This window comes from Schistocerca nitens, chromosome 6, assembly GCF_023898315.1.
Source record: "Schistocerca nitens isolate TAMUIC-IGC-003100 chromosome 6, iqSchNite1.1, whole genome shotgun sequence".
Taxonomy (NCBI): domain Eukaryota; kingdom Metazoa; phylum Arthropoda; class Insecta; order Orthoptera; family Acrididae; genus Schistocerca; species Schistocerca nitens.
Genome location: NC_064619.1, coordinates 226,743,414 through 226,771,391, shown reverse-complemented (window position 1 = coordinate 226,771,391; position 27,978 = coordinate 226,743,414). Strand labels below are relative to the sequence as shown.

Sequence of the window (27,978 nt, the reverse complement as noted above, 5' to 3'; positions counted from 1 at the left end):
TGTACAACTGCTAAATGATGGGACACATTGTAATAATTTGCATGAGGGAGATTGTTTGTTATGCAATCCAATGGAACAATTATGTAAATTATTCCAGAATAAAAAGTCATAGCATGTAATGGACCATCCTTTCTGAGGCTAGTTTCCTTGTTGGAAACTGGTTGTTAATCCACTGTTTGCTAGCTAGGCCTGTCACAGCTTCACCAGAACTCAATTAGCTGCCATTTTCTGTAGTTCCTACAGGGTCTTCTCAGTTACTATATCAGACCTGGTGCACTCAAAGTCTTCACTCTCCTTCACTCCTGTAGTCCACCTCGTATTGTGTGGTGTTGTCCACTTCCCACAACTTGGACGAGAAGTTGGTCTGCTGAGAGGTTGGTATTCTAGATGGTAGAAAGGTGTGATGGCATGTATTGGAAAAAGAGCCAAGGACTGGGCCACAGTGAACAAAGAAAGATGGGGGGAAAACAGGTCTAGATGGCAAGGGTCTGTTCGAAACAGACCCTGCCTGGGGATGGAAACTGTTCAAGATGATGATGAGATGTGATGCACACAGACAAATTCAGACAGTTCTCATATGTGTACTCTGTAGAATGAGATGCGTGTTCTTATTTTGAGTCCATAACAGTCACTGCTTATGACATTACTTTAGAATAACAAAGTGGCAAGCATGATCTCGGTGTTCATGTGTGAAAACTGTCTGACTCAGTCTGTGTGCATGACATATGATAGCCTTTTATTCTGGGATAATTTACATCACTGTTCCATTGGACTGCATAACATATGATCCTTGTTACATAAATTATGATGACAAGTCCTGCTGTTTGGCAATTGTACACTGATCAGTGTATCTTACTTTGATCTGAAAATGGCTTGTAGATAAGCTGAAATTATTAACCAATGAAGTTGCATTTGCGATCTTGACTATTAAAGATTTTTTGAATCCACAGTTTTGACCTAACAGATTGCTTATCAGCAAATCTGAACATGCCAAATTTTCAAATGTGTGTTCTATGTTTGTTCAGTTGACATGTTCCACATCATAATGTTTACTGCAAATATGAAGTGTGGAACATGTAACTGTTGTGCAGGACTGTCCCTTGTGTACTTACTATATCAGAATGTGCATTGGCAACAAACACAAAATAAATAATCCTGTTCTTTCCTGTGTTCCATACATCACCTTACACTGTGTTAGTGTTCATCACAATTGTCTGAACAATACTGGTACACAGTTGATATACTATTTTTAGATCAAAGTAAAGCAACAATAAACCACTTCCCATGTAGCATTTACATGTCTGGTATGTGGGAATATGAAACACAAAAAAAGCCAGAGTTTAGCATTCCACCAGAGTTGAAGTAGTACAGATAAGATGGACAAGGACAGAGGCAGAAGTTAGCCATGAGACTTTTAAGTGAACCATTTCTGTACTTGCTTGAATTTCTTTAGATAAATAAGAGTATGACTGGAGAGGCAACTACCAACCAAGATGGAACAGTGGCAAGACACTGTAATTGTGTTTGGAAGGACTCCAAGCAAATCCCCACCCAGCCACATGGATTTAGATTTCCTATGGTCTCCTTAAATCACTTAAAGCAAACACTAGGGTGGTTCTGTCGAAAAGGGTTCAGTCGATTTCCTTCTCCTTTCTTTTCTAAACCAAGCTTGAGCTTAGTCCTGAATGACTTGTTGCCAATGGACAACTGAACCCTGCTTCACCTAGATGTGCATCATAGCTAAAGTGCCACCTCACCCACCACCATCATGAATCATTGATTACTTGGAATCACCAGTGACACTACTATTAATTTAAGCAGTGAATCACTGATGACATTGCTACTCTTAGACAAAGCAAAGAAGAATAAAGGACTGTTAAATGGAATGGATGGTTTAATGTGTACAGAACATGGACTGAACATAAAGCAAAGAAAGCTGAAAGTGATGGGGAGTAGCAAAAATGAGATCAGCAGAAGGCTTCACATCAAAATTGGTGGCAAAGAAGTAGATGAAAAGAAGAAATTCTGCTACACTGGGACCGAAATAACACATGGCAAATGAAGCAAAGAAGATTTAAAAAGGAGACTATTACGGGCAAAGAGTGCCTCCCTTTACAAACGATTTCTACTAGTATCAGATATCAGGTTTAGTTTTTAGGAAGAAATTTTGGAGCACTGCATTATTTGGAAAAGAATGATGTACTATAGGAAAGAAGAGAAATATAGCATTTGAGATGTTGTGTTACAGAAGAATGTTGCAAATTAGGAAGACAGATGACAAATGAGGTGGTTCTCCACGGAATCAGTGAGGAAATGAACATAAGGAGATCATTGACAGAAAGAAGGGACAGGCTAATAGAACTTCAGGAAATAACTCCCATGGGACTAGAGGCAGCTGTAGAGAGTAAAAACTGTTGGGGAAAATGAGGTAGGAATATATCCAACAAATAACTGAGGCCATTGGGTTCAAGTGATGCTCAGAGATGATGAATTTAGCATAGGAGTGGAAGTCATGGTAGACTCCATCAAACCAGTCAAAAGACGGTTGACTGAAAGAAAAATAATGTTATGATAAACATATATGAGAAGCAAATTTTTGTGCCCCGCTAGGCTTCAAACCTAGATCTCAGTACAATCTTGAGTCTGTGTTTAACTTCAGAGGAACATCTGAGAGTGGGCTGTCTATGGGGCTGCAGCTCTCTCCCAAAATGACACCAGTTTCTTCTTAATCATCAAAAAGAAAAGATTCTTTGAAACATGGCTTTCAGATTTAACGGCCCCATAAACTTTTTAAGCTTTGTAGTTGGTATTATAGTAGATTAAGAAAACACATTCATCTACTCTAAATATTTTGGACGCAACATGGTAATACAGTAGAGTCTCGATAGTTCGAGTCTCAATAGTACGAGTTTAAAAAAAAAATAAATAAAAATAAATAAATAAATAAAGTTTGCAACGACCTACCTTCTTTTTTTTACTGACATGATAAATAATGAAAACATCATTGCAAAAGATAGATAGGGAGAGTACAGCTCAGTGACGAAGCAGACAACAATGCAATCAACACAGACGATTAGCTCGCTGCCCTGTTGCACGAACATCTGTTGTCAGTATGGCACGAAATACCCCGAGTGCTGCCGGCTGCTACCGATCAAAACCGGGGAGTTCATACGCTGCTGTAGTTCCCAGTACTATACCTGTGCTGTACAGTGTTGTGTGTCGTTTTGTTTGTTGACTGTGTGTTCCATTGTACACCTTACAAAGATGAGTGCTGTAACAAAAAAGAGGAAATTTGTACCTTTGCATCTAAAATTAGAAGCACTAAGACGACTTGACAAAGGAGAAACAAGAAAAAAACTTGCTCACGAATATGGTATCGGTGAAGTTACTGTTGGTGACTGGCGAAGAAACCGACTTAAACTGGAACAGTTTTCTTCACAGAAATGCTCACACAAATCTCTCAGTCGAAACCGAGCAGGTGGCACAGTGGTTAAACACTGGACTCGCATTCGGGAGGACGACGGTTCAATCCCGCGTCTGGCCATCCTGATTTAGGTTTTCCGTGATTTCCCTAAATAGCTCCAGGCAAATGCTGGGATGGTTCCTTTGAAAGGGCATGGCCAACTTCCTTCCCCATTCTTCCCTAATCCAATGAGACCAATGACCTCGCTGTCTGGTCTCCTTCCCCAAACAACCCAACCCCTCTCAGTCGAAGAAGTATAAAGAAGTCAGACTTCGAAAAAACAAGTGAGGCATTGTTCACGTGGTTTACCCAACAGAGACAGAAGGGTGCTCCGATTTCTGGCCCAATCTTGCAAGAAAAAGCTTTGTTTTTCAGAAACCAGCTGCAGGAAGGAGATGACAATTTCGCCGCTAGTGTGGGCTGGCTCGACAAGTGGAAGAAGAGGCATGGAGTGCGTCATCTAGATGTATGTGGAGAAAAACTCCCTAGTGACGCTCAGGCCGTTTCAAAATTTATCGTCGAGTTTAAAAAAATCATAACTGACGAAAATTTGTCTAATGAACAAATATATAACTGTGACGAAACTGGGCTCAATTTTAAAATGTTACCAGAGAGAACACTTGCTTCTTGTGAAGAAAAAAGTGCTCCTGGGCACAAAAAAAGGCGTGGCTCACAGTTATGGCAGCTTCAAATGCAACTGGAAACTACAAACTAAAACTAGCTCCCATTGGGAAGTATGCCGAGCCAAGAGCATTCAAGAATGTATCCATCTCAGCACTTCCAGTTGTCTATACACATCAGAATAATGCCTAGATGAATCAGGAAATCTTCAAGAACTGGTTTTTTAACTCATTTGTACCTGACTGCAAGCATTTTTTAAAAGAAAGGGGACTGCAATGCAAAGCAATTGTGCTCATGGATAATGCGTCCTCACATCCAAGTGCAGGAGAACTGCAGAACAGGGCGATCTGGAATGTCTAAAAAAAAAAAGTATCGACGGCAATTGCTACAGTCAATCCTGCATTCCGAAGACAACGAAACCATTGTAGGAGCTTTGAAGAAAGTGACTTTGAAGGACGTTGTGTACTGGATTAGCGAATCTTGGAGCGAAATAAAGTCAGACCAAATTTCTAAGTCATGGAGGAAAATTCTACAGGAAAGTATGCCAGGCAACTGAAGATTTAGCAGATGAGGACGATCAACCATTGTGTAATTTAATCAGAAGATTGCCAGGGTGTGAAGAGGCAGAAGAGGTGGAAGTAGGCGAGCGGTTAAATTCGGTCTAACAGTTGGAAGTGACAGACACTTCTATAATTGACATGGTTAACATTCCATCGCAGTGTGAGAGTGACGAGGATGACGAGGCAGAGGCTGCACCGATGATGTCACACACCGATGGCTACGCTGCTCTCGAGGCCACCATATGCTACATGGAACAGCCTGAGGCGACACCAACTGACCTACTGCTCCTGAGATGGTGGAGGAAAAGTTGCAGCTTCGCCAAACAAAAGACACTTCACTATTACTTGTCTAAATAAATAATTATTGTTATTCTACCAATGCAAATGCATGTGTAAATACTTTTATTTTAATAAAGTTCTTATTTTGACCTGTATTACTTACAATATCATAATATTTCTTTTTCCCATTTAAATTTCGATACTCCGAGTTTTCGATAGTTCGAGGTGGTTCCGGTCCTGTTTACCTCGAACTATCGAGACTGTACTGTATAAAATTTCCATGAGCTCAGCCATGGCCCCCCATTCCCCCCCTCCCCAAACAAAATTCTGGATTTGACTGTGCTTGCTACTGCAATCTTTCTCTGAGGGGTGTTAGTCCAACAGTATGGTATCAAAGCCTCTGTTGAGTTTGAATGTTACATGTGGAAACAAGTGACAAGTTGAAACTACAAGCTGGTTGACAAGACGCACAAGGTGAATCAGTTGGTAGTACACTGCACATATAAAGGAGACATCCACGTTTTTCAGCTCTCGTTTGGCACACAACTTTAGCTTACTGGAAATGTTTGTCTGCTGAAAATCGTGATGATCCCTCTTTATAGGTGAATAAGTATGAAAGAATTTAGATGAACAAGAGAAAGAACTCAGTGACATGTGGAAACATATAGCAGAGAAGGAGAATGAAAGCCCCAGATTGTGAAAATAGACCATCTTTTAAGGAAAACACGTACAAGACCCTACATTATTCAGAGTTCTGCTCCTGTGTTTGAGGCCCTTTCCAAATCAGACTGATGGAAGGCAGGGAAGGAATTCAGACGATAATTGTTAGCATTCCAAGAGGAAAGTGTAAGCCATTCAAAAGTTAAATATGCATACACTGAGAACTGTGATGGAATTCATTGGAAGAAAGGCGTAAGTCACTCCTGTTAATATCTGCCGTGCAAATTTGGGTAACTGTATTCAAGGAAACTATACTACAGTGCTATTGCTTTCATCAGATGCCTATTGTAGGGTATGAAAGTAAGTTAAGAGAATCTAGGACATGGTATGGTGGGCATTGGGGGAGTGGGGCATGTAGACAGCCATTTTTTCTTTGCTGCACAAGCAAATGGAATAGGACAAAGAGTGAATGATATTGATAAAAAGTATCATTTATCAGTGTTTGTTCAGCTTATATATGTAGATATGGCTAAAATTTAACAGTCTTCTGTTAATCATAAAATGTTCTTAGACTTTGTGAGATTAGATTAGATTAGATTAATACTAGTTCCATGGATCATGAATACGATATTTCGTAATGATGTGTGAATAACCTCCTTCTTGTTTACATTTCATTCTGTATAGTGTGTGATGTTACAGAGCAAAAAGTAAACTTTACTTGAACAGTACCTCCTCACTTTCATCCTGTAGTAGACTAACCAGGACCTCTACAGTTCTCAGTTCATCAAACCGGCGTACGTTGTCAGGGCTCATGGAACACTTCCAGATGGCCCCAGTCACAGCAGCCAGCAGTGGTTTATCTTGGTGGACATTGCTGTCCCGAGCAAGTTTCACCAATGGGTCCAAACCACCGTTCTGGCGTACTAGGTCCCTTGTAATCTCATCTTCTGCACACTGCTCATGAAACCAATACATTACTGGTATTAAGAGCTGTTCATTTACTTTCATTACCGTATATTTAATAAGACTCACATATGTCTCACCTTGAATATAGCTGAAGCACAGTGTTTCTTCAGTTCCATACTTTCATCAGAGAGGTGTCGTACTAAGTCGATTATCATACCTTCTGTTTGGATTGCTAGTTGATAGTTTTTCTGGAAAGAATGAGAGATCTCATTACTGAAAAATGTATGCAACAATGTAGTCTAATACAGAATGATAAATCTGTTTAAAGTTTTAATTTACATTGTGAATAACTGAATAGTGGCCTCTGAAGATGCCTAAAATACACTCCTGGAAATTGAAATAAGAACACCGTGAATTCATTGTCCCAGGAAGGGGAAACTTTATTGACACATTCCTGGGGTCAGATACATCACATGATCACACTGACAGAACCACAGGCACATAGACACAGGCAACAGAGCATGCACAATGTCGGCACTAGTACAGTGTATATCCACCTTTCGCAGCAATGCAGGCTGCTATTCTCCAATGGAGACGATCGTAGAGATGCTGGATGTAGTCCTGTGGAACGGCTTGCCATGCCATTTCCACCTGGCGCCTCAGTTGGACCAGCGTTCGTGCTGGACGTGCAGACCGCGTGAGACGACGCTTCATCCAGTCCCAAACATGCTCAATGGGGGACAGATCCGGAGATCTTGCTGGCCAGGGTAGTTGACTTACACCTTCTAGAGCACGTTTGGTGGCACGGGATACATGCGGACGTGCATTGTCCTGTTGGAACAGCAAGTTCCCTTGCCGGTCTAGGAATGGTAGAACGATGGGTTCGATGACGGTTTGGATGTACCGTGCACTATTCAGTGTCCCCTCGACGATCACCAGTGGTGTACGGCCAGTGTAGGAGATCGCTCCCCACACCATGATGCCGGGTGTTGGCCCTGTGTGCCTCGGTCGTATGCAGTCCTGATTGTGGCGCTCACCTGCACGGCGCCAAACACGCATACGACCATCATTGGCACCAAGGCAGAAGCGACTCTCATCGCTGAAGACGACACGTCTCCATTCGTCCCTCCATTCACGCCTGTCGCGACACCACTGGAGGCGGGCTGCACGATGTTGGGGCGTGAGCGGAAGACGGCCTAACGGTGTGCGGGACCGTAGCCCAGCTTCATGGAGACGGTTGCGAATGGTCCTCGCCGATACCCCAGGAGCAACAGTGTCCCTAATTTGCTGGGAAGTGGCGGTGCGGTCCCCTACGGCACTGCGTAGGATCCTACGGTCTTGGCGTGCATCCGTGCGTCGCTGCGGTCCGGTCCCAGGTCGACGGGCACGTGCACCTTCCGCCGACCACTGGCGACAACATCGATGTACTGTGGAGACCTCACGCCCCACGTGTTGAGCAATTCGGCGGTACGCCCACCCGGCCTCCCGCATGCCCACTATACGCCCTCGCTCAAAGTCCGTCAACTGCACATACGGTTCACGTCCACGCTGTCGCGGCATGCTACCAGTGTTAAAGACTGCGATGGAGCTCCGTATGCCACGGCAAACTGGCTGACACTGACGGCGGCGGTGCACAAATGCTGCGCAGCTAGCGCCATTCGACGGCCAACACCGCGGTTCCTGGTGTGTCCGCTGTGCCGTGCGTGTGATCATTGCTTGTACAGCCCTCTCGCAGTGTCCGGAGCAAGTATGGTGGGTCTGACACACCAGTGTCAATGTGTTCTTTTTTCCATTTCCAGGAGTGTATGTTAATTCTGGCACAACATTTCTAATTATTTTATTACTTGTGTAAGAGTATCATAAAAAATGCAGACAGATTATGAAGATGCTAGGATAAATTTGATAAGTTAATTTGTTGAACTTAATGACAAGAGTCAACTGCTAATTTCTGCACTAAGCATTGATCCTCTGCTGATCTTTTTACATTTCACTAGCTTTTCTTTCATTGTATCTTTCTTATATCGATGGATATGTAAAATGTTATATTATGATCAATCTGATACTTAACAAACTTTGTAGACACTTTCATCACATAACTGCTGATTAAATTTTCACTCCATGTGCAGTTTATCTCCATCAACATCAGTATGAGGTGTGATGCAGTATGTGTAACCTCCATCCAGATTTCAGCTCGTGGCGTCTGTCTGTTCGTCAGAGATGTAATACTATGACCTTCTCATTGTGCAAACTGTTGTCCTGTGTCCATCTAATCACCATTCATTCTGAGGTCATTGCACTAAACCAACTGTCTGTGTGATTTTCTCTGTGGTTCTCTTATGAAAATGGTGCAGTATTTCTTAAATTCCAACACACACTGACTTGTATCTACAGGCTGACAGCTGCCATCACCCAGCACAGAAGCATGGAGTCTGAGAACACTCGTACACCAAGCCAAAACACTCTCTGACCCAGACAGCCTGACAGCGTTAGAACATCTACAAAGAGTGTTCACAGACAATGGATACTCCACCAGAGACATCCGCAAAGCACTCCATCCCACCAGACGACCTGAAGTAACAGGAGAGGAGCAGGAAGAAGCGACCAGGAAAGTTCAAATGGTTCAAATGGCTCTGAGCACTTCTGAGGTCATCAGTCGCCTAGAACTTAGAACTAATTAAACCTAACTAACCTAAGGACATCACACACATCCATGCCCGAGGCAGGATTCGAACCTGCGACCGTAGTGGTCGCGCGGTCCCAGACTGAAGCGCCTAGAACCGCTCGGCCACACTGGCCGGCTGACCAGGAAAGTAGCCTTTCTACCGTATGCTGGGCCTATATCTGCCAAGATCAGCAGAATCTTGAAGAAACACTATATCAAGTGTGTGTTCTGCCCACCTAACAAGAAAAGGACGCTTCTTGGAACTGTCAAGGATGATTTGGGGTTAAGGAAACCTGGTGTCTACCATACACCATGTGAATGTGGGATGTCTTACATCGGTCAAACTACCAGAACAGTTAAAATAAGATGTAAAGAACACCTGAGACATACCAGGCTACGACAGGTAACTAAATCTGCAATAGCAGAACATTGCCTGGACCTTCAGCACTCCATGGACTATGACAAAACCAGGATCCTGGCTAAGACCCCCCGATTCTGGACTAGTGTCATTAATGAATCGATTGAAATCAAGATGGGGGAGAACTTGATCAACCGGGAAGTAGGATATGAGCTTAGTAAGTAACGGAACAGAACGGCATTCGCGATACCAGGCGGCAGCAAGCTCCTTGGAGGATGGTCGTCATAATACGCAGCTCCAACAGCAGCCGGATGCCGCAGGAAGCGCACCTCACAGGCGCATACCGGGTTTAGAAAGCCAAGAGAATGGCTCGGCCGCGAGAGAAACTCGCCGCGGTCGCGGACAGCATAAGGAACATCAACAGAGACATGAGAGTGCTAGAATCGCGCCTATCGGGCGTGGACCCAATACGGTACGCCTTGGGATGTCCGCCAGAAGAGAGCCGCAACGGGCGCGGACTGAAGATGGAGCGCCTACAGACTGATACCACCGCCAGAAATAGCCACAGTGGGCGCGTACGGCATAGGGAGCGCCAAACACCGCCTAAGCATAAATATGGGACGAGGTCAGCTCGTCAACCAGTCTCAGGGAACACCTGGTGAAGATGCCGAGTTACGACGTCGAAATATCGTGTTGGGAAGACGCAGACCACCGGCAGTAAACCCGATTTTACGAGATTACAGATATGGGACTAGCTGCAAACCCGAGTCCATATTGTCAGGTTGGAGAGAAAATAGATGTTATCAAATAAGTAGGCAGACATGGCGCATGGATACATTGACAGGATACAGGATGTCAAAATGGACAACATGCAGTATGCCAAATGAGGGAATGCCTTCTAGGAATAGCTTCTGTGGCAGTTGTGTATGGTCTTTCTGCCGTGAGAACTGGGGCTGTATGCAACAGAAAAGGACGATCTTGAAAATAATTTGATTGGCCAGAAGAAGAACATAAGATGACCAGTTGTGTAAAACTCCCTGGATTTTGCGTCTCAACACAAAACAAAAAAGTTCATGAAATTTGAGGAAATTGTAATGAGAGCTCCAAAAATGCGAAATGGCAGCTTTCTTGAATCTTTTCATTGATTTTCTCCACCAGTTCAGTATTGACGACGCTTAGCTGGCAACTTCTCTCTTCATTGCGAACTTTAGTGTAGCCATTGGTAATCCTCTATTGCTTGACTTTTTTTAGGAGACCATTTTCAGTGAAGAAATTGCTATGTTTTAGAAAAGTTCTAGTAGAATGTAAATGTTTTTGGTTTAAAGGAGACCCAATCCCTCCCCTCTCCACACACACACAAACACACACACACACACACACACACACACACACTCCTATGCCCCTGCATGCTGCTGGCTGGACTGCAAGTGCCACTGCTGCATTTCTTCAGGTGGACTGGTTATGGCGAGGTAGTATCGAGTGGGGTGAGTAGAGAGAGAGGGAGGTAGGGAAAGGGATTGGGGTGTGTGGCTAGCAGCTCAGAGGGAGGCAGCCAGCCGGTTTGCTGGCTAGGAATGCGTGAGGGAGAGGTGGCAGGTATACAGGCTAGGCATGTGATGTATAATTGTAGTAACAGGTGGGGAGTGGCACACATGGAAGGTGACACTGGAGATGTGAGTTGGACGGGCAAACTTTTGGTTAGAGGGTGCAGTGACTGAGTTACCTGAGACTGAGGTCAAGACGATTACAAGAGGAGAGGATGCATTGTAAGAGTAACTCCCACCTGTGCAGTTCAGGAACGATTCAATCAGCCCAGGTTGTGAAGCAGTCATTGGAATTGGGTGTTTTGTGCACAGCCGCATGTTGTGTCACTGGATGGTCAACATTGTTCATGGCAACAGTTTGGTGGTAGGCATTCATTCTCATGGACAGCTGGTTGGTAGTCACACTGACATCAAATGCTGTGCAGCAGAGTTGGTATATGACATTGTTGTTTTCACAGGCAGCCCAGGCTCTGATGGAGTAAGCCGGCGACAGGACAGGAATAGGAGGTGCTTGGTGGGTTGGCAGGGCAGGCCTTGCACCCTGGTCTTCCACAGGGATATGATCCTGTGGCAAAGGGTCAGGAGTGGGAGTGTCATAGGGATGGATTAGTATGTTGTGTAGGTTGGGTGGGTGACGGAATACCACTTTAGGAAGGGAGGGAAAGATCTAGAATAGGATGTCCCTCATTTAAGGGAATGATGAAGGAGAATTAAAGCCCTGGTTAAGGATGTGGTTCAGTTGTTCCAGTACAGGGTGATATTGGATGACAAGGAGAGTATTCTTTTGTAGCTGATTCTTGGGGGAGTTGGGAGGATTGGGGGTGCATGAGGACATGACACGGGAAATCTGTTTGTGGACTATGTTTGGATAGTACTGCATATTTGTGACAGCCTTCACGAGGCCTACAGAATACTGGGCAAGTGAGTTCTCATCACTACAGATACCTCATCCACAGGTGGATAAGCTATGCGAGAGAGGCTTTTTGGTGTGGAAGCGATGACAGCTGTCAAAATGCAGGTGCTGCATATTTCGTGCATTGTGGACAGAGGTATGAATGGAGCTATCAGAAACGAGGAGGTCAACGTCCAGGAAGGTGGGACATTGGGTTGAGGAAGACTAGATGAATACCATGCTAGTACCCACGTCCTGCCTCAGATAAATAAGCAGACTTTTAGCAAACGTTCTCACACTTGAACATGAGATCCACTTTAGACACAGACATATGGGGTACAGAGATTCTGTCCACGAGGGAAAGGGGGTGGAAGGGGGGGGGGGGGGAGGAAGAGAGGTGGCGTCAGGAAGGACCTCTGATCGTCTACTGTTATTAACATTGCCACTACTTATACTGCAACTTCGACGACGTAGATGTTTGTGAAAAGGCAAGGCAGAAGGAGACAATGTGATGGCTAACCTCAGGAGATTTTGATACTGTTTTCACTCACAAACAGTCTGATTCACGAAGAAGGTTTGTGTGTATAATTTAAAAAATTTCGTGCAAATTGGCTGAACTATGATGGTGTCTGTGGATTACACCTGCCTCCTCAGAACTTTCATGGCGTGCAATGCTTGAATCGTTTAAATTGTACTAGAACTAGAAGTTGATACTGAGTTACCTAACTTTGTTCCCTGAATTTTAATCACAACTGCTCACAGTGTCTCGTAAACAAAATTACCGTAATGCCAGACAAGTAGCCAGGCCGTATGAAGCTGTGCCCAAAGGTGCATGTAAACGATCATACAATTTGTCAAACTTCATCAGTTTGCCAAATTATTTGGCTCTGTGCTTCTTTGTTTGGCGTGTTTGTCAAACATAGACTGTGCTTGAGGCGTGTAAGAGAAATTTTGATTGACAGCTGATTTGACAAGATAGATGTTTGTGTTGCTGCTCCACTGCGCTTGTTTAGCGAGAAATAATTTTTCTCACTGTATCGCGAGTTTCCGCTATTGCGGAAACTACGATCAAAAGATGTTTGCCAGCCGGGGTGGCCGAGAGGTTCTAGGCGCTACAGTCTGGAACCTCGCGACCGCTACGGTCGCAGGTTCGAATCCTGCCTCGGGCATGGATGTGTGTGTTGTCCTTAGGTTAGTTAGGTTTAAGTAGTTCTAAGTTCTAAGAGACTGATGACCTCAGAAGTTAAGTCCCATAGCGCTCAGAGCCATTTGAACCGAAAAGATGTTTGTACTGTTCTCGGGTGTCCAGCCGGGTGCAGTCGTCTTCACACCACGATATTTCGACAGCGTACCTTGGCGTCATCTTCAGGCGATGCCTGTAGAATGAGCGTCTTCGCTACACCCCGCCTCCTTTATATTGTTAAGAAGTCAAGAGAGCTGGCCGACACAGTTTCCTGTCGCGAAGCTTATCCAGCTTCATAGAGGGAGGACACCCGAGAACTGTACAAAAAGTCGATTCGTCGGGAAAGCTAAAGATCACACGCGATCCGCGGAGGACATGGATAAAAACGAAAGAACACTGGCAGTTTCTAAAATGGTAGAAGCGTTGCATCTTCCCCAACCAAATATTACACAGGAACACGGTGAGAAGAAAATCATTATTCTATCTACAACACACAAGTGGGAGAGCAATGAAATAAAAAAAAAATCGAAGCTGTCTGGTTCTTCCACGCACGACGGACATGTTCCCACGTTGCGGCATTTTAATGAACTTCCATTAGATTTCTCATGGGTGTATTTATCTCTAAGTTGTAGCCATTCGCAGGATCAATGACTTCTTTTCTTTTCTTCTTCATACACAATGCTAAAGTCAATGCAAGTTGCATTGGTAGCCATGCCCCATTGGTGTCAAACTACACTCAAAGACAAGAAAAGTACGACGCATCATGAAATATTATCCAAATAGGACGGAAATCGGTAGATGTGATGTACATGTACAGGAAATCAAATAATGACAGTTTCATAAAATTTGGATGATTTATTCAAGAGAAAGATCTTCACACATCGAGCAAATCAGTAACATATTGGTCCACCTCTGACTATTATGCAAGTAGTTATTCGGCTTGGTATTGACTGATAGCGTTGTTGGATGCGCTCCTGAGGGATATTAGGTCAAATTCTGTCCAAATGACGCATTAAATAGTCAAAAATCCGAGCTGGTTCGAGGACCCTGCCCATAATGCTCCAAATATTCTCTTTTGGGGAAAGAGTCGGAAGAGACGGGGACCTAGCTGGCTGGCCAAGGTGGGGTTTGACAAGCACGAAGACAAGCGGTAGACACTCTCGTCGTGCGCGGGCGGGCATTATCTTGAGGAAATGTTAGCACAGGGTGGTTTGGCATGAAGGCCAACAAAACAAGGGGTAGAATATCGCCGACGTGATGCTGTGCTGTGAGGGTGCTGCGGATGACAACCAATGAAATGAAATGGCACCCCAGACCACTCCGGTTGTCAGGCTGTATGGCAAGCAAAAATAAGTTTGGTATCTACGACTGTCTGGGGCTTCTCCAGACACGCCTTCGGCCTGAAATGTCGTTGACTGGAGTATAACTGTCTTCTGTGACGAGTCCCGCTTCCAACCGAGCCCCGGTGACCGACGAAGACTTGTCTGGAGTCGCCCTGGACGGCAGTAGGAAACCAACCTGGCTGTAGCCCGCTGTACAACCTGACAACCGGGAGTGATGATCTGGTGTGCCATTTCGTTTCATAGCAGGACCTCTTTGGTTGCCGGCCACCGTGGCCGAGTGGTTCTAGGCGTTTCAATCCGGAACCGCGCTGCTGCTACGGTCCCAGGTTCGAATCTTGCCTTGGGCATGGATGTGTGTGATGTCCTTAGGTTAGTTAGGTTTAAGTAGTTCTAAATCTAGGGGACTGATGACCTCATAAGTTAAGCTCCATTGTGGTTACAGCCATTTGAACCATTTTGAAACCTCTTTGGTTGCCATCTGCGGCACCCTTAAAGCACAGTGGGACATCGACGATATTCTACGCCCTTTTTGTTGCCCTTCATGGCAAGCCATCCTGGGCTTACTTTTCAGAAAGATAATGCCAGCTCACAAACGCCGAGAGTGTCTACTGCTTATCTCCGTGCTTGCCAAACCCTACCTAGGCCAGCAAGATCGCCGGATCTCTTCACAATTGTGAAATGTTGGTGCATTATGGGTAGGTCCTTCCAAAGAGATTGGGATTTTGACCATCTGGCGCGCGAATTGGACAGAATTTGGCATAATATTCCTCAAGAGGACATCCATAACTCTGTAAATCAACGCCAAGTCGAATAACTACTGCTCGTATAAGGACCAGAGGTGGACCAGTACGTTCTACATCTACACCCATACTCAGCAAGCCATCTGACGGTGTGTGGCGGAGAGTACTTTGAGTATCTCTATCGGTTCTCCCTTCTATTCCAGTCTCGTATTCTTCGTGGAAAAAAAGATTGTCGGTATGCCTCTTTGTGGGCTCTAATCTCTCTGATTTTATCCTCATGGTCTCTTCGCGAGATATACGTAGGAGGGAGCAAATACTGCTTGATTCCTCGGTGAAGGTATGTTCTCGAAACTTCAACAAAAGCCCGTACCGAGCTACTGAGCGTCTCTCTTGCAGAGTCTTCCACTGGAGTTTATCTATCACCTCCGTAACGCTTTCGCCATTACTAAATGATCCTGTAACGAAGCGCGCTGCTCTCTGTTGGATCTTCTCCATCTCTTCTATTAACCCTATCTGGTACGGATCCCACACTGGTGAGCAATATTCAAGCAGTGGGCGAACAAGTGTACTGTAACCTACTTCCTTTGTTTTCGGGTTGCATTTCCTTAGGATTCTTCCAATGAATCTCAGTCTGGCATCCGCTTTACCGACGATCATTCCATTTTAAGTCACTCCTAATGCCTACTCCCTGATAATTCTCGGAATTAACTGTTTCCAGTTGCTGAAATGCTATATTGTAGCTAAATGATAAGGGATCTTTCTTTCTATGTATTCGCAGCACATTACACTTGTCTACATTGAGATTCAACTGCCATTCCCTGCACCATGCGTCAATTCGTTGCAGATCCTCCTGCATTTCAGTACAATTTTCCATTGTTACAACCTCTCGATATACTACAGCATCATCCGCAAAAAGCCTCAGTGAACTTTCGATGTTATCTACAAGGTCATTTATGTATATTGTGAATAGCAACGGTCCTACGACACTCCCCTGCGGCACACCTGAAATCACTCTTACTTCGGAAGACTTCTTTCCATTGAGAATGACATGCTGCGTTCTGTTATCTAGGAACTCCTCAATCCAATCACACAATTGGTCTGATAGTCCATATGCTCTTACTTTGTTCATTAAACGACTGCTGGGAACTGTATCGAACGCCTTGCGGAAGTCAAGTAACATGGCACCTACCTGGGAACCCGTGTCTATGGCCCTCTGAGTCTCGTGGACGAATAGCGCGAGCTGGGTTTCACACGAACGTCTTTTTCTAAACCCATGCTAATTCCTACATAGTAGATTTCTAGTCTCCAGAAAAGTCATTATACTCGAACATAATACGTCTTCCAAAATTCTACAACTGATCGACGTTAGAGATATAGGTCTATAGTTCTGCACATCCGTTCGACGTCCCTTTTTGAAAACGGGGATGAGCTGTGCCGTTTTCCAATCCTTTGGAACGCTACGCTCTTCTAGAGACCTACGGTACACCGCTGCAAGAAGGGGGGCAAGTTCCTTTGCGTACTCTGTGTAAATTGACTTGCTCAACTTATGAAGCTCTTTCTCTTGAATAAATCAGCCAATTTTTCTGAAATGGTAATCATTTGTTTGTCTGTACATGTACATCACGTCTACCGATTTCTGTCCCGTTTGGATAGTTCCTTCGCGGTTCGTCGATTTTGTTTTTCTTTGAATCCAGTTCGTGGCAGGTGCTTCGAAAGTGAGGTTAAATTTGACAGACTTTGGATGACGAACCTGTTGATAGGAGACAGCCAACATTGTTGTTGTTGTTGTGGTCTTCAGTCCTGAGACTGGTTTGATGCAGCTCTCCATGCTACTCTATCCTGTGCAAGCTGCTTCATCTCCCAGTACCTACTGCAACCGACATCCTTCTGAATCTGCTTAGTGTATTCACCTCTTGGTCTCCCCCTATGATTTTTACCCTCCACGCTGCCCTCCAATACTGAATTGGTGATCCCTTGATGCCTCAGAACATGTCCTACCAACCGATCCCTTCTTCTGGTCAAGTTGTGCCACAAACTCCTCTTCTCCCCAATCCTATTCAGTACCTCCTCATTAGTTATGTGATCTACCCATCTAATCTTCAACATTCTTCTGTAGCACCACATTTCGAAAGCTTCTATTCTCTTCTTGTCCAAACTATTTACCGTCCATGTTTCACTTCCATACATGGCTACACTCCATACAAATACTTTCAGAAACGACTTCCTGACACTTAAATCTATACTTGATGTTAACAAATTTCTCTTCTTCAGAAACGATTTCCTTCCCATTGCAAGTCTACATTTTATATCCTCTCTACTTCGACCATCATCAGTTATTTTGCTCCCCAAATAGCAGAACTCCTTTACTACCTCAAGTGTCTCATTTCCTAATCTAATACCCTCAGCATCACCCGACTTAATTCGACTACATTTCATTATCCTCGTTTTGCTTTTGTTGATGTTCATCTTATATCCTCCTTTCAAGATACTATCCATTCCATTCAACTGCTCTTCCAAGTCCTTTGCTGTCTCTGACAGAATTACAATGTCATCGGCGAGCCTCAAAGTTTTTATTTCTTCTCCATGGATTTTAATACCTACTCCGAATTTTTCTTTTGTTTCCTTCACTGCTTGCTCAATATACAGATTGAATAACATCGGGGAGAGGCTACAACCCTGTCTCACTCCTTTCCCAACCACTGCTTCCCTTTCATGCCCCTCAACTCTTATAACTGCCATTTGGTTTCTATACAAATTGTAAATAGCCTTTCGCTGCCTATATTTTACCCCTGCCACCTTCAGAATTTGAAAGAGAGTATTCCAGTCAACATTGTCAAAAGCTTTCTTTAAGTCTACAAATGCTAGAAACGTAGGCTTGCCTTTCCTTAATCTAGCTTCTAAGATAAGTCGTAGGGTCAGTATTGCCTCACGTGTTCCAATATTCCTACGGAATCCAAACTGATCTTCCCCGAGGTCAGCTTCTACTAGTTTTTCCATTCGTCTGTAAAGAATTCGCGTTAGTATTTTGCAGCCGTGACTTATTAAACTGATAGTTCGGTAATTTTCACACCTGTCAACACCTGCTTTCTTTGGGATTGGAATTATTATATTCTTCTTGATATCTGAGGATATTTCGCCTGTTTCATACATCTTGCTCACCAGATGGTAGAGTTTTGTCATGACTGGCTCTCCCAAGGCCATCAGTAGTTCTAATGGAATGTTGTCTACTCCCGGGGCCTTGTTTCGACTCAGGTCTTTCAGTGCTCTGTCAAACTCTTCACGCAGTATCTTATCTCCCATTTCGTCTTCGTCTACATCCTCTTCCATTTCCATAATATTGTCCTCAAGTACATCGCCCTTGTATAAACCCTCTATATACTCCTTCCACCTTTCTGCCTTCCCTTCTTTGCTTAGAAATGGGTTTCCATCTGAGCTCTTAATATTCATACAAGTGGTTCTCTTTTCTCCAAAGGTCTCTTTAATTTTCCTGTAGGCAGTATCTATCTTACCCCTAGTGAGATAAGCCTCTACATCCTTACATTTGTCCTCTAGCCATCCCTGCTTAGCCATTTTGCACTTCCTGTCGATCTCAACTGGTTTAACCGTTTAGGGGCCTTGTCCCAAACTCACCTCCGAGGCGCACTGCTGGATGGTGCCCATGATGGGCACGACGACGTCCTGGTGGCAGGACTTGAGCAGCTTGGCGAGCAGACGCACGCAGCCCGTCCTGCGCATGGCCTCCTTGTTCTTGACGGACTGCGACAGCGACCACAGCGCCTTCGCTCCGGCGCGCGCCACGTCCACCTGCTGCTGGTCGTCGGCCGACAACGACTCCAGCGGCGAGCACAGCGCCGCCGGGCTCACGTCCAGCAGGTCCACCTGCGGACGCAACACGTACCAAAGTCTTGAGCTCTCTCTTCCCTCTGCCCGTTGCTACGTCCGTGCGCGGCGACAAGGGGGCATCATGCAGTTCATGGTCACCCCGACACACACACACACACACACACACACACACACACACACACACACAATGGCCAAAGCATTTACACTGAGGTGACGAAGGTCATGGGATAGCGAATAGGATATGCATGTACACAGATAGCGGTAGTTTCGCGTACACAAGGTACGCGGTGTTCAAAAAGTCTCTCTGCAGTGCCGTATGATTGTTAGCTCCGCGTGCCGTATGATTGTTCGCCTGCCTGGGTTACTTCCCTTCAAGTGGACTCTCCCAGCATTCCACTGTTCCGTTTATCTCAGCGAGCGTCAGTAGTATCGTTGGTGTGCGTCGTTCCGTGTTGACATGAACGTTTAAGTTTAGTTCCTTTGCCCTCTGCCGTTATTGTCACTGTTAAAATGCTAACCATTGAAGAATGTGTGGTTTTAGGCGAACAAGTGTTCAAAGCTGGCGGTAAACACACAGTCTCAGTTCGTCAAGCATTTAATTCAGTTTTCCCGGAGACAATGTTCCGACATCGCGATACTGTGCGAGATTTGGCTAACAAATTTCGAAGTACAGGTTCAGTGACAGATGCACCGAGAGGTGCTCGTCCTAGCGTTTTGTCTGAGGATAAAGTACTCGATATTTCCGATAAAATGTCCACGAGTCCGAACAAGTCAGTAAGAAAACTCGCCCAGGAAATCGATGTTAGTGTCAGAACGGCCCACACAGCTGTAAGGAAAAAATTAGAGCCGCGCGGGAATAGCCGAGCGGTCTTGGCGCTGCAGTCATGAACTGTGTGGTTGGTCCCAGCGGAGGTTCGAGTCCTCCCTCGGGCATGGGTGTGTGTGTTTGTCCTTAGGATAATTTAGGTTAAGTAATGTGTAAGCTTAGGGACTGATGGTTCAAATAGTTCAAATGGCTCTGAGCACTATGGGACTTAACTTCTGAGGTCATCAGTCCCCTAGAACTTAGAACTACTTAAACCTAACTAACCTAAGGACATTACACACATCCATGCCCGAGGCATGATTCGAACCTGCGACCGTAGCGGTCGCGCGTTTCCAGACAGATGCGCCTAGAACCGCTCGGCCACACCGGCCGGCTGAGGGACTGATGACCTTAGCAGTTAAGTCCCGTAAGATTTCACACATATTTGAACATTTTTTTTTTTTAAATTAGAACTTTTCCCATACAAAGTGACAGTCGTGCAAGAACTGAAAAATACTGATCATGGCAAAAGACTGCTTCAAAAATTTCGTCCAACAAAATGGAAGGGATATTCTTAATGAACCTTTTTTCACTGATGAGGCGTGGTTTCATTTATCCGGGTACATGAACTCGCAAAATTCTCGTACGTGGAGTACTGCAAATCCATTGTGTATTCATGAGGAACCACTTCATTCTGTGAAAATAGGAGTTTGGATTGCAATTTCTAGACGTCGGATTGTGGGTCCCATATTTTTCAGCGAAACGATAAACGCACAACGATACTGCAGTGATATTCTGTCCCCGTTCATAGAAGAACTTGTGCTAAGTGAAATACTGAACGGTTATTTTCAACAATATGGTGCAACCGCGCATACAGCTCGTGTTTCAATGTCACTGCTTGATAATATTTTTGGCGATCGCATAATTTCACAGGGACTTTGGCCTCCACGATCGCCTGACCTAACGCCACTTGACTTTTTCTTCTGGGGTGCAGCGAAAGCACTGTCTATAAAAACCGTCCAAAATCCATCGATGAATTGAAAACTGCAATATCCACTTTCGCTGCTTCTGTTACAGAAGAAATGTTACAGCTTGTGTTTGGAAACACGATTAGACGAATTGAATTGTGTATTCAACAACAGGGGGGACACTTTCAAAATTTAATGTGAAAATTTGTAAGTAAAAATTAATATTCAATAAATTAATAACTTGTATTTCACCGAGTTTCATTTCAGTATATTCACTGCGGCATACGGCACGCGCGGCTAACAATCATACGGTACTGCGGAGAGACTTCCTGAGCACCCCGTATAAAGGGGCAGTGCATTGGCGGAGCTGTCATTGTAGTCAACTAATTCATGTGAAAAAGTCCCCGACGTGATTATGACAGCACGGCGGGAATCAACACACTTTGAACGTGGAATGCTGGTTGGAGGAAGACGCATGGGACATTCCATTTCGGAAATCGTCAGGTTATTCAATATTCCAAGATACACGGTGTCAAGAGCGGGCCGAGAATGCCAAATTTCAGGCACTGCCTCTCACCACTGACGGTGCAGTGGCCAACGGCCTTCACTTAACGACCGAGAGCAGTGGCGTTTGAGTAGAGATGTTAGTGCTAACAGACAAGTAACACAGCATGAAATAACGGCGGATATCGATGTTAGACGTATGACGAACATATCTGTGAGGACAGTGCAACAAAATTTGGCGTTAATAGGTTATGGCAGCAGACGAATGACGCGAGTGCCTTTATTAACAGCACGACATCGCCTGCAGTGCCTCTCCTGGATTCGTGACCGTATCAGTTCTACTGCAGATGGCTGGAAAAATGTGGCCCAGTCAGACGAGTCCCAATTTCAGTTGGTAAGAGCTGATGGTAGGTTTCATGTGTTGAAAATGACTCAAATGGCTCTGAGCACTAAGGGACTTAACATCTGAGGTCACCAGTCCCCTAGTACTTAGAAGTACATAAACCTAACTAACCTACGGACATCACACACATCCATGCCTAAGGCAGGATTCGAACCTGCGATCATAGCAGTCGCGCGGTTCCGGACTGAAGGTTTCATGTGTGACGCAGACCCCACAAAGCTGTGAACACAAGTTGTTAACAAGCCACTGTGCAAGCTGGTGATGGCTCCGTAATGGCGTGGGCTGTGTTTACATAGAATGAACTACTTCCTCTGGTTCTGCTGAACCAATCTTTCACTGGAAATGGTTATGTTCGGCTACTTAGAGACCACATGCAGCAATTCATGGACTTAATATTATGGATGACAATGTGCCATGTAACTGGGACACATCTACTCATGACTGATTTGAAGAAAATTCTGGACAATTCGAGTGAATAATTTGGCCAACCAAATCGCCCGATATGAACCCCATCGAACTTTTATGTGACATAATGGAGAAGTCAGATCGTGCACAAAATCCTGCACCGGCAACGCTTACGCAGTTACGGATGGCTATAGAGGCAGCATGGCTCATTATTTCTGCATGGGACTTCCAACGACATCTCGAGTCAATCCCACATCGAGCTTCTGTACTGCACCGGGCAAAAGGAAGTTCGACATGATGTTAGGAGGTATCCCACGGCTTTTGTCGCCTCAATGTGTACCAGGTGGTTATAATTAATCCTCTTTGGACATGTCTACATGTCCTTGTGTGGCAGCGGAACTGAAATGAAACGAAATGTCGTGTGGCTAGTACTTCTTGTCGGGTAGACCAGTCGCCTGGTGCAAGTCTTTTGAGTTGACACCACTTCGGCGACTTGCGCGCCGATGGGGATGACATGATGATGGTGAGGACAACACAACACCCGGTCCCTGAGCGGAGAAAGTTACCGACCCAACTGGGAATCGAACCAGTGCCCCTTAGCATGGCATTCCCTCGCGCTGACCATTCAGCCATTGAGGTGGACACAGCGGAACATAGTAGCTATGTTATTGCATTAATGCGGAACTGATTTACGCTAGAAAAAAGGTAGCTCCAATTTTGTTCTGGTGCTGTACACCATCTCGCCGACGTCGCCGGTGCTCATACTGAACAAACAGTGTAAGTGGAAATTAATAATAAAATGAACATTAAACGTTTCTCACATGTTTGACCTTTTCTGCTTGAGTCCTCTTCCTCATCGATTACACATGAAGACATTTCTATACGTCTTTCTTGCATTCACAGCACCAGATTTTCACATGGTGGCCAAAACTGGAACTATTTTTTCAATTCCGCATTACCGCATTAGAATATCTACCAAGTTTCGCTGCCACACAGTAATTACAGCCCACTCTGGAGCTCTGTGACTAGCTACACGTTAATTATAACTACCTAGTGTCTTAAGTTAAACAACGTCCAAACTGACTACATTCGAAGTTACCGCATCTTTCATTATGCCACCAGCACACCCGAGTCTTGGCCTACCCGTTGGTCTTTTGATTGTAATGTAGGCATTGAAAGCTTGTTTAGCAAGGTAAGTCTCTGGCATATGGATTATATGACTGCCCGTTGACGTCGTCTGCTCTTTAAATATTGTAAGTCGTTGGGCTGGTTCACAATCTCGTAAATTTCATTGTTCTTTATTGCTTTTGAAATATCTCCCTCTCATACCGGTCGGCCGGCCGCTGTGGCCGAGCGGTTCTAGTCGCTTCAGTCCGGAACCGCGCTGCTGCTACGGTCGCAGGTTCGAATCCTGCCTCAGTCATGGATGTGTGTAATGTCCTTAGGTTAGTTAGGTTTAAGTAGTTCTAAGTCTAGGGGACTGATGACCTCAGATGTTAAGTCCCATAGTGCTTAGAGCCATTTGAACCATCTTACCGGTCCCCATATTCTTATCATGGTATTCTTTCAAGAGTTAGAAGCCTTTGCATCTTCCTTTTAGTTAGTGTCCAGTTTTCTGAACCATAGAGGACAGTAGGGCGTACAACGGCATTGTATATGCTCATTTTGACAGAATATGATGTGGTTTTAGACTTAAGCGTATTTCTACGGGCATACAGACATTTGGGGACAGCAGAAATACTTTAATTTATTTCTATGGTTATTTGATTATAACTATTGTACCAGCTTTCCATGTACTGATCTACAGGGTGTCCGAAGATACACGGACTTGGAGACCTGCGGCAACCGTTTCGCGGAAGCATTTACCTGGGCCAAAGTGATGGATACGCTCTCTTGTCCCCCGCCTTTCGGCCACTGGACAATAACAGCTGTTACTGATTGGCAGTTTTCTGAAACTGCACACTAATTTAACATGTTAGATAAGTCGAGAGAATCACTGCCCCACGAAATTGCTGTATAAAATTACGTAGTGGCGCTTAACATGATAAAAGCAAATTGATCAAGTAATAATCCATGTTTTATAATCTATAAAAAGCATAAATCTTTGTTTGACCGAAGAATACGCCCGAAATAGCAGCACAAGAATCCATCATGTCTCTGTACTATACATTTAAATCAAAACAAAACCACCGCCATTTGCGACTTCAGTGGTGTCAAGCGAGAGCTAATAGGGAGGGGGGGGGGGCAGAGCGGAGGTCTGTTGTGTTTTCTGATGAAAGCTGGTTCTGCCTCGGTGCCAGTGATAGCCGTGTGTTGAAACTTCCTGGCAGATTAAAACTGTGTGCCGGACAGAGACTCGAACTCGGGACCTTTGCCTTTCGAGGGCAAGTGCTCTACCATCTGAGCTACCCAAGCACGACTCACTCCCCGTCCTCACAACTTTACTTCTGCCAGTACCTAGTCTCCTACACACGCATTGGCGGAAAAAAATCGCAACACCAAAAAATAATTAATGTAGAGTAATGAAACTGCGCGGATGCATTTGTTTAGGTAGCACATTTAAGTGATTAACGTTGCGAGATCACAGATTAATGTAAGCACGAGATAAGCCGTTGCAAATGTGAAACGCTGGTGCCGGATGTCACTTCGTGGGCTGGAGTTCCATGCCTGCTTGCACTTGGTCGTTCGACACAGGGACGTTTACTGCTGCTTGTGGAAGACGCTGAAGTTGTCGTCCGATGGTGTCCCATGTATGCTCAATTGGAGACAGAGCTGGTGATCGGGCAGGCCAAGGTAACATGTCGACGCTCTGTTGAAATGGCAGCACAACAGGTCGAGTCACCAGATCGACGTACAAATTTGCAGTCATGGTGCCTGGAATACCCACGAGAGTGCTACTGCTGTCATACAAAATCACACACTAGACAATAACTCCATGTGTGGGTCCAGTGTGTCTACCGCGCAGGCAGGTTGGTTGCAGGCTCTCAGCTGGCCTCCTTGTAACCAACACACGGCTATCAGACTGAGATTTTTTTCACTCTGCAGTATGCGCTAATATGAAGCTTCCTGGCAGATTAAAACTGTGTGCCGGACCGAGACTCGAACTCGAGACCTTTGCCTTTCGCGGGCAAGTGCCCTACCATCTGAGCTACCCAAGGACGAATCACAACCAGTCCTCACAGCTTTACTTCTGCCAGTACCTCGTCTCCTATCGGAGACGCCTGGAGTGTACAAGATGCCATGTCAGTGTAGCTTTTACTACGTCGACCAAACAGTACGCACTGTGGAGCAACACCGGACGGAACACGAGAGGTGCTTACGCCTACGCTCTCCAGAAAAATCAGCCGTGGCAGAACAGGCCTTAGAAAATGGCCACCGAATTTTATTCGACGAAACATCTGTCGTTATGAAGACGAACGGATTTTGGGATAGCGTCATAACAGAAGCTATTCAAATAAAAACCTCTGAAAACACCATCAACAAGGACAGAGGTTTGCAGCTCTGCGCAGCCTGGGACCCGGCTATCGCGATGTTAAAAAGGGCTCGACGGACGCGGGATGAAAACATTACCATATACGGCGAGGAAGAGAGCACCAGTGACGTCACAGCCAGCAGTGCGGCTATATAACGACGCTGCCAAGGCGACACAGCAGTCAGTCTTACCACTTGACAACGACCGAGGAGAGCTCGGCCGAAAGCTCGTGGGATTTTAACCACCTGACGCGGCTGGAAGCCCGAGAAAATTTTATTATAAAGGGCAGTTATTGGAAAGCATTGTTGTTTGCTCTTCACCTCATTCACAGAACTAGCTCGCAAAGAATGCGCTCTCTTATTGTTTCATCCCTAGATCGAGCCACTTTTGTGCGAATTGTATTCGGCGATTTCCGTGTCGACCTCGTTCCTTCGTATACGAATCGATCTTCTTCGGAAGGCGCCACGAAGTTTCGCAGGTGATCGTCTCGTATTTGCCACAGTTGTAGTCCGGCCTGCCGGGTTGACTCAGTGCGATCTCGGGTTGAATGCATAAGGATTTTTCTCCGCTTGACGTGGTGGTGAGCGATTTGGTTGCGATATAGCGGATATGCTTCGGAAGTGGAAACTTCGTTTTCCTTTGACGGTCGCTACTCGACGCATGATGAAATGAGAAGATCGTATGGCTTCAGTGGCCGGGAGAACCCGTCTGGTGTTCAGAATTTTGTGCTAGTCTTTCTATTAGACGCTACTTCGGCCAATTGCGAGTATGATGAAGAAGAGATGAATGGTGAGGACAACACACACACACCCAGTGCCGAGTGGAGAAAGTCTCCGACCCGACCAGCAATCGAAGATGGGGCCCCACGACCTAGATGCAAAAAATTTGTGGGAGTTTCCTATGGGAACAAACTGCTGAGGTCATCGGTCCCTAGGCTTACACATTACTTAATCTAACTTAAACTAACTTACGCTAAGGACAACACACACACCCATGCCCAAGGGAGCACTCGAACCTCCGACGGGGGGAGACGCGTGAACAGTGCAAAGTCGCCCTAGACCACACGGCTACCCCGCGTGGCGACCTAGATGCAGCTACGCTAACCATGGACCACTAGCTGCTGACTTGCTGACTGATATCGGGGATGATAAGTCCTCAGGCTGTGTAATGTTTCCAGTGCCGTAGGTCCTTGGGTTGGCCATAAAGGCCTGCCTGTAAAGGCAGAAGAATCAGCAGTGATCAACAGCACGAGGAAGCAGAAGGCAACGGAAACCACTGCAGTAAAGACACATAACGTGTATCCACAGGACATGTAGTCTGTAAATGGAAAAGTGTCATAATGTTCTCTCCATTGGCAAAAGGTTCCGGAATAGTCCCCCATTCGGATATCCGACAGGGGGCTGCCAAAGGGGAACTGACCGTGAGAAAAAGATTGAAAAATCAACGAAAGGGCTTCGTTCTGGTAGTCGGGGAGTGGAATGTCAGAAGCTTGAACGTGGGTGGTAAGCTAGAAAATATGTCAAGAGAAATGCAAAGGCTCAGTCTAGATATAGCAGGGATCACTGAAGTGAAATGGAAAGAAGACAAGGATTTATGGTCAGATGAGTATAGAGTAATGCCAAGAGCATCAGAAAATGGTATAACAGGAGTAGGATTCGTTATGAATAGGAAGGTAGGGCAGAGAGTGTGTTACTGTGAACAGTTCAGTTATAGGGTTGCTCTTATCAGAATCGACAGCAAACTAACAGCGACAACGATAGTTCACGTGTACATGCCGACCTTGCAAGCTGAAGATGAAGAGATAGAGAAAGTATATAAGGATATTGAAAGGGTAATTCAGTACGTAAAGGGAGATGAGAATCTAATAGTTAAGGGGGGCAAGAAATGAGGGAGGAGAAAGACTAATTGAGTTCTTTAATAAATTTGAGCTAGTAATAGCGAATACTCCGTTCAAGAATCACGAGAGGAGGAGGTACACTTGGAAAAAGATTCCGAAATTAGATACTGGATTGTAAGGCATACCCAGGAACAGATAGACTCAGGTCACAATGAAGAGTAGGCTGAAGTTTAAGAGATTAGTCAGGAAGAATCAATACGCTAAGAAGTGGGATACGAAAATACTAAGGAATGAAGAGATAAACTTGAAGTTCTCTAAGGCTATAGATACAGCAATAAGGAATAGCTCAGTAGGCAGTATCTAAAAAGGGTAATCACAGAAGTGGCAAGGAAAAACATAGGCACAAAGAAGGTAACTGCGAAGGAACAATGGGTAACAGAAGAAATACTTCAACTGGTCGATGAAAGAAGAAAGCATAAAAATGCTCAGGGAAATCCAGGAATACAGTCACTGAGGAATGAAATAAACAG

The 27,978-nt window shown here is 45.0% G+C and overlaps 1 protein-coding gene across 1 annotated transcript in view; it reads right to left on the bottom strand.

The window, feature by feature from the left end:
• Positions 1–27,978, bottom strand: part of LOC126263295 (armadillo repeat-containing protein gudu) — a 174,129-nt gene that overhangs the window by 102,342 nt on the left and 43,809 nt on the right. Inside the window, exons 4-6 of the mRNA XM_049960382.1 lie at positions 18,842–19,090; positions 6,627–6,737; positions 6,313–6,537 (exon numbers count right to left, since the gene is read on the bottom strand). Coding sequence (XP_049816339.1) covers positions 6,313–6,537; positions 6,627–6,737; positions 18,842–19,090 — 585 coding nt within the window. The remainder of the gene's footprint in view (positions 1–6,312; positions 6,538–6,626; positions 6,738–18,841; positions 19,091–27,978) is intronic.